General features: G+C 50.3%; 1 protein-coding gene across 1 annotated transcript in view; it reads right to left on the bottom strand.

Annotated features, from left to right (window-relative positions):
- rspo2 (R-spondin 2) overlaps positions 1–11,632 on the bottom strand; it is a 150,397-nt gene extending 138,765 nt beyond the window's left edge. The window contains exon 1 of the mRNA XM_038810364.1: positions 11,423–11,632. Within this exon, the coding sequence (XP_038666292.1) occupies positions 11,423–11,516 (94 nt within the window). The 5' untranslated portion in view covers positions 11,517–11,632. The remainder of the gene's footprint in view (positions 1–11,422) is intronic.
- Between the last annotated feature and the right edge of the window lie 721 nt (positions 11,633–12,353).

Here is a 12,353-nt window from a genome sequence, read left to right as displayed (position 1 = left end):
AAAAAATCGGGGGAAAAGGTCCAACAGTCCGACCCGAGCGGGAGCCACCAAATGTGCGACCTACTCCTTCATAGCCGCCACCTGAAGCCGAACCCTACACCTTCTTAACATCCTGACTGACTGCATTTCGAAAAGTACCACATTGACCGTAAAGTGCGTTGGGACGTCCTAAGGTCCGGTAAGGTGTTGTGGAAAAGTCTCTCCTTATCGAGTTTGGGAACCAAATCTACAAGTGTACTGGGAAAGAACTGGGAAGGAACCTAAGAACAGCAGCCGGGAAAGAAACCCGTTCTTGGCAACTGTCTCCAAGCCACAGACTGTCTTCATCCCTCCCCCTCCCCTCCTCCCACACAGAGCAGTAACTCAAAGAAATGTAAGTTCAAAGCTCACTGTGGCATTTTGGGAATTTGAATCTGGAAGCTGGTCTCAGTAAAAGTGGCCGTGAAGCTATTGGACTGTCAGAAAACCCCAAGTGGTTCACAAATATCCTTTAGGGGACGAAATCCAATATCCTTGGTCAGTCTGGGCCTGTCTGACTCCCGTCATTCACAAACATGAGTGACTCGAAACTGCTCTCTGAAGTGGTCTAGTCAACCATTCATTCTATTTAACACTCACCGCCATCTTCTCAAAGCAACCAAGAGTTGTCAATAAGTAATTAACCTTGCCAATGATGCCCACATCAATTATTTTAATTAAAATCAGGGATTTGGCACAAACTTCATTCACTAACCCGTAATCTTCTGGGAATGGATGCAAAAACAGTGTTCATTTCTGTTTATTGAACTGGTTCCTCAAGGCCTTCAATCACTATTCCATTTTCAAATGTCCTGCACAGATGGGGCTTTGTCACGGCCGGTTCTGTCGGACACCAGTCCCAATAATCGTCCCATCAATTTGTTGGGACTGCTGCCGTCTAGACACTCATTTGCCCATGAGAAACCATTCTGACCGTGTTAAAGACAATCTTTAGGCAGTTGAAAAGTGGTTGAATATTTGTCTGACTATATACTCTCACGGCCGAGCATATCTCACCAAACCTGCTGCATTGGTCAAACACTAACTCCATAGGTCAGTGCCTCACCATTGGACACTAAGCAGCTCATCAGTGCTGCACTGGGAGTGTCAGCCTGAATGATGTACTCAAGTCTCTCGTGTGGGACTCGAAACCACAGCTTTGTGACCCCAGAGTGAGTCCTACTGATCGCAATAAAGCCAACCACTAGAGGGAAAAAAAGGTATTCAAAATAGTTTGCATGTTGTTAAATATACACAAGTTTCAAACCAATTAGGACCCAATATTTGATCCACCGCAAACTCCTTAATTTAAAATCTTGAAAAAACAATTTTACATTTCGATGTCAGATTGCCAAAGTAAATCAGAGTCCATGTTGAGAAGTGCTACCAATTGAATCTTTTTTTAAATGTGTACTAATTGCATTAAAGTTTCAGACTAGCATGGAGTGGTCACACGGACGTTTATTGTACAAGAAACACTGCCTCCTAGAGACAATATCCTGAAGTACTCTGATTAGTAGCATTTATTTCAAAAGTACAGAACCTTGACCTCGGGTTTTAAAATATTTCCTACAAGATGCAATCAATCTGGCGTAAAGAATGTTCGACAGGATTTAAGTTTAATATATCCGATGAGCAGGTGGAAATGTCACAGTCCATTAGTGAATTGTTTGCTGACAAATCCGCAGGCTATTTAATTTCAGTCTGTGTTACACACTTATCAAAAGGGGTAGGTGATATATCGACAACTGAAGCATAACTTCAGTTTCACCCTTTTGGGGATCAAACTATGGGAAGTATATAAGCTGGAACGGAATGCTCGTTAAACCACTGCACTTCATTCATTTAATCTGTCCAGCCACATTACATTCAGCACAACAGCAATACAGCACAATATCCCCACTGAGTGTGTTTAAAATCACCACTTAGGGAGTCACACTATAGTTGTCTTTGAATCAAAATCTCACACAGTCTCCCTCACTCTTCCAATATTAACGGCTTCATCAATGCAAAAACACAGCTCAGAAGATTCCCAATAAATCACTGCACTTTCTCCCCTCAGACATGAAGAAGGCACCATAGAGTTGTATATCATAGAGTTGTACATCATAGAGTTGTACAGCATAGAGTTGTACAGCATAGAGGTGTACATCATAGAGTTGTACAGCATAGAGTTGTACACCGTAGAATGTACATTGTAGAGTTGTACATCATAGAGTTGTACATCATAGTGTTGTACATCATAGAGTTATACATCATAGAGTTGTACATCATAGTGTTGTACATCATAGAGTTGTACGTCATAGAGTTGTACATCATAGTGTTGTACACCATAGTGTTGTACATCATAGAGTTGTACATCATAGAGTTGTACACCATAGTGTTGTACATCATAGAGTTGTACATCATAGAGTTGTACATCATAGAGTTGTACACCATAGAGTTCTACATCATAGAGTTGTACACCGTAGAGTTGTACACCATAGTGTTGTACACCATAGTGTTGTACATCATAGAGTTGTACATCATAGAGTTGTACACCATAGTGTTGTACATCATAGAGTTGTACATCATAGTGTTGTACACCATAGTGTTGTACATCATAGAGTTGTACATCATAGAGTTGTACACCATAGTGTTGTACATCATAGAGTTGTACATCATAGAGTTGTACACCATAGAGTTGTACATCATAGAGTTGTACATCATAGAATTGTACACCATAGAGTTGTACACCATAGAGTTGTACACCATAGAATTGTACACCATAGAGTTGTACACCATAGAGTTGTACACCATAGAGTTGTACACCATAGAGTTGTACATCATAGAGTTGTACACCAGAGAGTTGAACATCATAAAGGTGTGCACCATAGAGTTGTATACCAGAGTTGTATATCGTATAGTTGTGCCTTGAATTCTGCTGCAATTATCCAGCTTAACCCGAGGAGTGTAAAATTAAAGTTTTACTTCCCAGCTGGCATTAAAAAAAAAGAAATGCACAAACAGTTTTGATAAATAACATTTTCGAAATCTTTGTTCATTTTGAAGCCATTGGTTCAGGATGACATTAAAACACAGTTTAACATTACACCATCTACTCACACAACCACAGGAGAGATTGGAGTTCGTAACCATACAAATCCAGAAAGAAGGAATGTGGGAAGGAGCAACTCTGGTCAAACACCAAATGGGAATTATTGTAACCACAATCTGGCCCCAATGTGCTCAAAACTTCCTCTACAATTTGACACTGTTTGCTCCTTCGCTGTAGAAACTATTTTCAATACCATCAGCTTCACAATGAATACTCTTCTCTGCACCAGTTCCAGCTCTGGGAACTCCCTGGATCACATTGGCTGGGCTGAAATCTAACCAGAGGCCAACAATCTGGACGTCTCATCCTGCCTCCTGTCCTTTACTCTTCTGACTGTATTCCATTGGCTGCAATGGTCAGACATGCTGAGCACTGGGTGTACGATCAAAAACCCCTCCCACCCCCTGGGCCCTGGAGGGCAGAGCACTCAACCCCCCCCCCCCCCCCCCCACCCCTAGAGGGCACAGCACTCAACCCCCCCCCCCCCCCCACCCCCAGAGGGCACAACACTCAATCCCCCCACCCCCGTCCCCCACAGGACATAGCACAGCCCCTCCTTCGCATACATAATCCGTTTCACCAACCATTATTCTAGACTGGAGGATCCAGCTCACACCAGACTGACTCTCTCAGATCCAATCTCTCAGCCCCTTGCCAAATCTTTCCAAACTTGAACATGCTCAAAGACTGCCCATCCAGAACTCTCCATTCCAGCTTCACAAATTCTTCCAATGAAGAAATCTCAGTCCTGACACTTATTTAAATGGTTGACCCCCCTTATTCTGAAATTGCCCCTCGTTCCAATCACTGCAGTCAAGAGGGAAGGACCTGCCAGAATCTACCCCGTCAAACATTCTAATTTGTTTCAATCAGATCTCCTCTCTTCCAAACTCCAGGGAACACAAGTTAATTCTACTCAACCTCTCAAGGCAATCCTGCCATCGCAGGGAACAGTGTGGTGACCCTGTGTTGCTCCCTCTCAGACGGTCCAAATCTCCAGGTGCTGTCTCAAAGTACACCTCCAGAAAGAGACGTCCTCTCTCTAAACCCCTTCGCAATAAAGAGAAATATACATCTGGCTGAATCCTCAGCTGGCAGCATTTCCCATGGCGCCGGCAGCGCATCCATTGCTGGGGAATTTCCCCACGGTGTGGGAATGCCCGCAATGGGAAACCCCATTGGCCGGCTGGAGAATCCCGCACAATTTGTTTTCTGGATCACTTGTTAACTTTCCGGTGATTCGTGTACACAGACACCCACCTCCTTCTGAATGCCGATATTCCCATTGTCCCTCCCCATCTTTATCAACTCTGATGTTTCTATTCTTCCTGCCAAAGTGTCATTGGAACTCTCCAGATGAATCTTTAATCTAAGTCCCCACCCCAGGAGGACAGGAGAGGTTCCGCAGCACTGTGTTAAAAAGAGCATGTGAGTTACCCCCACGTCCTGGTCAATATTTAACCCTCCAACATCACAGACTATCTGGGTCATTATCAGATTGCTGTGTGTGGGATCTTGCTGTGGCTAAATTGACTGCCGCCTTTCCCCCATTACAACAGTGACCACACTTCAAAGTGATTTCATTGGCTGTGAAACATGATCAAACACTGCCCTTTGGGACATCCGGAAGATGTGACAGGAGCTATGGAAATGAAGGAGCTGCAGGAAAACAGCTCTTCCCAAATGGATCATTTCACGTTGTATTCAATCTGCTACATTCTCAGCATCTGAGAAACAAGAAGATCGGAGACGATTATAGCAGCTTCTGACCACATGGCCGCAGCATCGCTGAGTCTGCCTACTTCCACCTTGGTGACACTTCCTGACTTCACCCCTTCCTCAATACATCTGCTGTTCAAACTCTCACTCATTCCTTTGTTACCTCTGGGCTTGAACATCCTAACGTAGTCCTGGGCTGCCTTCCACCACAAACTTCCAAATCTCTAAGGCTGGTACCCCTATCTTGCTGCAAATCCCACTGAACTGTCACGTCCGTGTTCACTGACCTACACCAGCTCCCAACCAGATAATGCTTCAAATTGAACCATTCTTATCCTGGTTTTTAAACCCCTTCCTTATCTCACCCCTCCTCACCTTATCACCCCTGCCAGCCCTAAGCCGCAGAATGTTCTCGAAACTTCTGTATCTTCACCTTAAACATGAACCTTTTCAATCACCTATTGGTCACCTGTCCCAATAATCCATTCAGTGTTAAATATCTTGGACAGGTGCTCCAGTGAAGCACCTTCAGGCATTTAACAAGTGGTTACAGCAGTAACAGCGACAGGTGACCCCAGGTTCCAGACCCCAAGCCTGGCAGCAGGAGCTGTGGGTAGGAGAGCCCTCTGGGTGCACAGCTACCTTCAGACTAATGTACAGATGAAGACACTTTGTAAAGAAATGTTGCCCAACTCTCAGATGCTGGAGATCTGCCTTAGACCATCGGGCAATTTAATTCTAACGTTGGGCTGAATAAGCCAGTTAAGGGTTGTGAACATTGAGTGTAGGTCTGGTTCAGATTTATATCAGACCAGATGAGGACAACAGATTTCTTAATTAATCAGTTTTTTATGACAATCTGAATGAGATTGTGTCCGCTGTGCCCCCCACCCCATACCCTGTAACCCCACTCCCCGCTGTGCCCCCCACCCCGTACCCCATAACCCCACTCCCCGCTGTGCCCCCCACCCCGTACCCCGTAACCCCACTCCCCGCTGTGCCCACACCCCGTACCCCATAACCCCACTCCCCGCTGTGCCCCCCACCCCGTACCCCATAACCCCACTCCCCGCTGTGCCCCCCACCCCATACCCCGTAACCCCACTCCCTGCTGTGCCCCGTACCCCGTAACCCCACTCCCCGCTGTGCCCCCCACCCCGTACCCCGTAACCCCACTCCCCACTGTGCCCCGTACCCCATAACCCCGCTGCCCGCTGTGCCCCCACCCCGTAACCCCACTCCCCGCTGTGCCCCCATCCCGTACCCCGTAACCCCACTCCCCGCTGTGCCCCCCACCCCGTACCCCATAACCCCGCTCCCCACTGTGCCCCACCCCGTAACCCCACTCCCCACTGTGCCCCCCACCCCATACCCCATAACCCCACGCCCCGCTATACCCCCACCCCGTACCCCGTAACCCCACTCCCCGCTGTGCCCCCCACCCCGTACCCTGTAACCCCACTCACCGCTGTGCCCCCACCCCATAACCCCACTCCCCACTGTGCCCCCCACCCCATACACGGTAACCCCACTCCCCACTGTGCCCCCCCATACCCCCACTCCCCGCTGTGCCCCCCCACCCCGTACCCCGTAACCCCACTCCCCGCTGTGCCCCCCACCCCATACCACGTAACCCCACTCCCCGCTGTGCCCCGTACCCCATAACCCCGCTCCCCGCTGTGCCCCCCACCCCGTAACCCCACTCCCCGCTGTGCCCCGTACCCCATAACCCCACTCCCCGCTGTGCCCCCCACCCCATACCCCATAACCCCACTCCCCGCTGTGCCCCCACCCCGTACCCCATAACCGCGCTCCCCGCTGTGCCCCCCACCCCGTAACCCCGTAACCCCATGCCCCTTTGTGCCCCCCACCCCGTACTCCGTAACCCCACTCCCCGCTGTGCCCCCCACCCCGTACCCCATAACCCCACTCCCCGCTGTGCCCCCCACCCCGTACCCCGTAACCCCACTCCCCGCTGTGCCCCCCACCCCGTACCCCATAACCCCGCTCCCTGCTGTGCCCCCACCCCGTAACCCCACTCCCCGCTGTGCCCCCCACCCCGTTCCCCGTAACCCCACGCCCCGCTGTGCCCCCCACCCTGTATCCCGTAACCCCACTCCCCGCTGTGCCCCCACCCCGTAACCCCACTCCCTGCTGTGCCCCCCACCCCGTACACGGTAACCCCACTCCCCACTGTGCCGCCCCGTACCCCCACTCCCCACTGTGTCCACACCCCGTACCCCCACTCCCCACTGTGTCCCCCACCCTGTACCCCCACTCCCCACTGTGCCCCCCCACACCCCTACTCCCGCTGTGCCTTCGCCCCCGCACACCCTCCCCCCCCGCACTGCTGTGTTTCCGGCCCCAACCCTCTGCAGCTCGGGTCAGACAGTCCTCGGAACTCTCGGAATCATTGACAGATTCTGAAAATGATAATCCCGACCCGGCATATTCGCTCTTTTCCTTGGTTTCTGTTTCTGATGATCACGTGCTCATCTGAACTTCCCCAATACCATTGACCCGACCCTCCCAAATCACCGTCCAAAACCACCGCCTTCCACCCTCACTGCCCCAGCCCAGCCCACCCACACGTCCCATGACTGTGGTTTGCTCCCACAGGCAAAAGAGGTGCAGGTTGGGTGGATTGCCCACACTAAATTGCCCCTTAGTGTGCAAACATTAGGTTGGGTCATGGCGATAGGGCGGGGGAGTGGGCAAGGGTAGGGTGCTCTTTCAGGGGGCTGGTACATACTCAATGGGCCGAACGGCCTCCTTCTGTGCTGCAAGAATTCTAGGATTCTGTGAATCAAAGTCAGAATCTCACAGACACATACATACAGTCACAGTCTCACAGTCACACACACACAGTCAGAGTCTCACGCACACACAGTCAGAGTCTCACACACACACACACACACAGTGAAAGTCTCACAGACACACAGTCAGAGTCTCACACACACAATCAGAGTCTCACAGACACACAGACACAGTCAGAGTCTCACACACACACACACACAGTGAAAGTCTCACAGACACACAATCAGAGTCTCACAGACACACAGACACAGTCAGAGTCTCAGACAGGCACACACACAGTCAGAGACTCACATACACACATACACACAGTCACACTCTCACATACACACACAGACACACAGAGTCTCACATACACACACACACAGTCAGAGTCTCACAGACACACACAGTCAGAGTCTCACATACACACACACACAGTCAGAGTCTCACAGACACACACAGTCAGAGTCTCACATACACACACACACGGTGAGAGTCTCACAGACACACAGTCAGAGTCTCACACACACACAGTCAGAGCCTCACACACACAGTCAGAGTCTCACACACACACACACACAGTCAGAGCCTCACACACAGTCAGAGTCTCACACACACACACACACAGTCAGAGTCTCACAGACACACACACAGAGTCTCAAACAGACACACACACACAGTCCGAGTCTCACACACACAGTCAGAGTCTCACACACACACACACACAGTCCGAGTCTCACACAGGCACACACACACAGTCAGAGTCTCAAACAGACACACACACAGTCAGGCTCTCACACACAGTCAGACTTCCTCACACACACACAGTCTCACACATACAGAGTCTCACATACACACACAGTCAGAGTCTCTCTCACATACACACACACACACAGTCTCACATACACACACACAGTCAGACTCTCTCTCTCACACACACAGAGTAAGAGTCTCACATACACACAGTCAGAAATTCACAGACACACACACAGTCAGAGTCTCACAGACACACATACACACACAGTCAGTGTCTCTCACACACACAGTCAGAGTCTCACAGACACACATACACACACAGTCAGTGTCTCACACACACACAGTCAGAGTCTCACAGACACACATACACACACAGTCAGTGTCTCTCACACACACAGTCAGATTCTCACACACACAGACAGTCAGAGTCTCACAGTCAGAGTCCCGCACAGACACACACAGAGTCTCACATATGCACAGAGTCTCACACACACATAGTCAGAGGCTCACACAGACACACACACACAGTCAGAGGCTCACACAGACACACACACACAGTCAGAGGCTCACATACACACACACACAGTCAGCCTCTCACATACACACACACACAGAGGCTCACATACACACATGCACAGCCAGAGTCTCACAGAGACACACACAGTCAGAGTAACACATACACACACACACACGGTCAGACTCTCCCACACACACAGTCTCACACATACACAGAGTCTCACATACACACACACACACACATACACACAGTCAGAGTCATACATACACACACACACACAGTCAGAGTCTCACATACACACACACACAGTCAGAGTCTCACATACACACACACACACAGTCAGGGTCTCACATACACACACAGTCAGAGTCACACATACACACACAGTCAGAGTTTCACACACACACACACACACACAGTCAGGGTCTCACATACACACACAGTCAGAGTCACACATACACACACAGTCAGAGTTTCACACACACACATACACACAGTCAGAGTCATACATACACACACACACACAGTCAGAGTCTCACACACACACACACACAGTCAGAGTCTCACATTAACACACACACACAGTCAGAGTCTCACATACACACACACAGTCAGGGTCTCACATACACACACAGTCAGAGTCACACATACACACACAGTCAGAGTTTCACACACACACACAGTCAGAGTCTCACATACACACACACAGTCAGAGTCTCACACACACACACACAGTCAGAGTCTCATATACACACACACAGTCTGAGTCTCACATTCATAACAGACACACAGTCAGAGTCTCACATACACAGTCAGAGTCTCACATACACACACACACATAGGTTCACACAGACACACACACACAATCAGTGTCTCTCTCACACACAGTCAGACTCACACACTGTCAGACTCTCTCACACACACATAGTCAGAGTCTCACAGACACAGGCACAGTCAGAGTCTCACACGTGCACACACAGTCAGAGTCTCACAGACACACACACAGTCTCGAACATATACACAGACACAGAGTCTCACATACACACACAGTCAGAGATTCACACAGACACACACAGTCAGAGTCTCACAGACACACATACACACACAGTCAGTGTCTCACACACACAGTCAGACTCTCACACACTGTCTCACACACAGACTGACTCACACACACAGATAGTCAGAGTCTCACATACATACAGTCAGAGTCTCACACAGACACACACACAGTCTCACATACGCACACACGCACAATCAGAGTCTCAAAGACACACACACACAGTCAGAATCTCACATACACACGCACACGCAAAGTCAGAGTCACACACACACTCAGAGTCACACACACAGTCAGAATCTCACACGCACACACTCACACACAAAGTCAGAGTCTCTCTCTCACACACATATTCTCACAGACACACATACACACAGTCTGTGTCTCACACACACAGTCAGACTCTCTCACATACACAGAATGAGTCTCACACAGACACACACGCAGTCTCAAAGACACACACACAGTAAGAGTCTCACACAGACACACACAAACCCTCACAGACAAACCCTCACACACACAAACCCTCACACACACAAACCCTCACACACAAACCCTCACACACATACACAAACCCTCACACACAAACCCTCACACACACACATACAAACCCTCACACACACAAACACACACACACCCTCACACACACACACACGCAAACCCTCACACACACAAACCCTCACACACACAAACCCTCACACACAAATCCTCACACACACAAACACATACAAACCCTCACACACAAACACACAGAAACCCTCACACACAAACACACACAAACCCTCACACACGCAAACCCTCACACACACAAACCCTCTCACACACAAACCCTCACACACACAAACACACACAAACCCTCACACACAAACACACACAAACCCTCACATGCACAAACCCTCACACACAAACCCTCACACACACAAACCCTCACACACACAAACACACACAAACCCTCACATACAAACACACACAAACCCTCACACACACAAACCCTCACACACAAATGCATACAAACCCTCACACACAAACCCACACAAACCCTCTCACACACAAGCCCTCACACACAAACACACACAAACCCTCACACACACACACGCAAACCCTCACACACACAAACCCTCTCATACACAAACCCTCACACACAAACACACACAAGCCCTCACACACGAAAACCCTCTCACACACAAACCCTCTCACACACAAACCCACACACACAAACCCTCACACACACAAACACACACAAACACAAACACACGCAAACCCTCTCACACACAAACCCACACACACAAACCCTCACACACACCATCTACCCGGATTCGTTCGGGAAAAATACCCTTTTTGATTTATAATCGCCGACCTTTGTTAAGGAAAGTTGCCCAGGTTTGGGGTGTTGGTCCAGTCAGGCTGGCTTTAGACTGGGTGCCCCCCCCCCCCCCCCCCCGCTCCCGGTACCGGTACTAACCTCTCCTGTTCCTCCTGCCCCGGGGGTTGCCGCTCTGAACACTCTCCATACAGTTCAGCAACACCAGCGCCACTGGGAAAAGTCGAAAATGCATCTGTGCAGTGGGATCGGACTGTGCACCGCGGGCTCGCTCCCTCTGCGCTCCAGGGAGGGTCCAAATCAGAATGGCAGCAATAACTGAGGGGAGTGAGGGGGGTGAGGAGGGTGAGGGGGGAGAGGGGGTGAGGGGGTGAGGAGATTGAGGGGGAGAGGTGGTGAGGGGGGAGAGGGGGGAGGAGGGTGAGGAGATTGAGGGGGTGAGGGCGGAGAGGGGGTGAGGAGGGTGAGGGGGTGAGGAGGGTGAGGGGGAGAGGGGGTGAGAAGGGTGAGGGGGTGAGGAGATTGAGGGGAGAGGGGGTGAGGGGGTGAGGAGGGGAGGGGGTGAGGGGGAGAGGGGTGAGGGGGTGAGGAGATTGAGGGGGTGAGGGGTGTGTGGGAAGTGAGGGGGTGAGGCGAGTGAGGAGATTGAGGGGGTGAGGGGGTGAGGAGGGTGAGGGGGAGAGGGGGTGTGGAGGGTGAGGGGGAGAGGGGGAGAGGGGGTGAGGAAGGTGAGGAGATTGAGGGGGGAGAGGGGAGTTTCCACAGTGCACCAGCTCCGCTGGCCAGAGGGGTAGAGACAGAGACAGAGAAATGAACAGAGAGAGAGACAGAAATAGAGACAGAGAGAGAGACAGAGCCAGGGACAGAGATAGAGATTGAGAGAGAGATAGGGGCGGAAAAGGAGATAGAGACAGCGACAGGAACAGAGACAGTCAGGGAGTGGGGACTGAGTCAGAGACAGGGACAGAGATAGGGACAGAGATAGGGACAGATGTAGGGACAGAGACAGGGACAGAGTCAGGGAGTGGGGACAGAGTCAGAGACAGGGACAGAGATAGGGACAGAGGTAGGG

The sequence above is a fragment of the Scyliorhinus canicula genome, chromosome 10 (assembly GCF_902713615.1).
Source record: "Scyliorhinus canicula chromosome 10, sScyCan1.1, whole genome shotgun sequence".
Taxonomy (NCBI): domain Eukaryota; kingdom Metazoa; phylum Chordata; class Chondrichthyes; order Carcharhiniformes; family Scyliorhinidae; genus Scyliorhinus; species Scyliorhinus canicula.
Note: the sequence above shows the minus strand (reverse complement) of the source record. Positions and strands in the feature narration are given on the sequence as shown.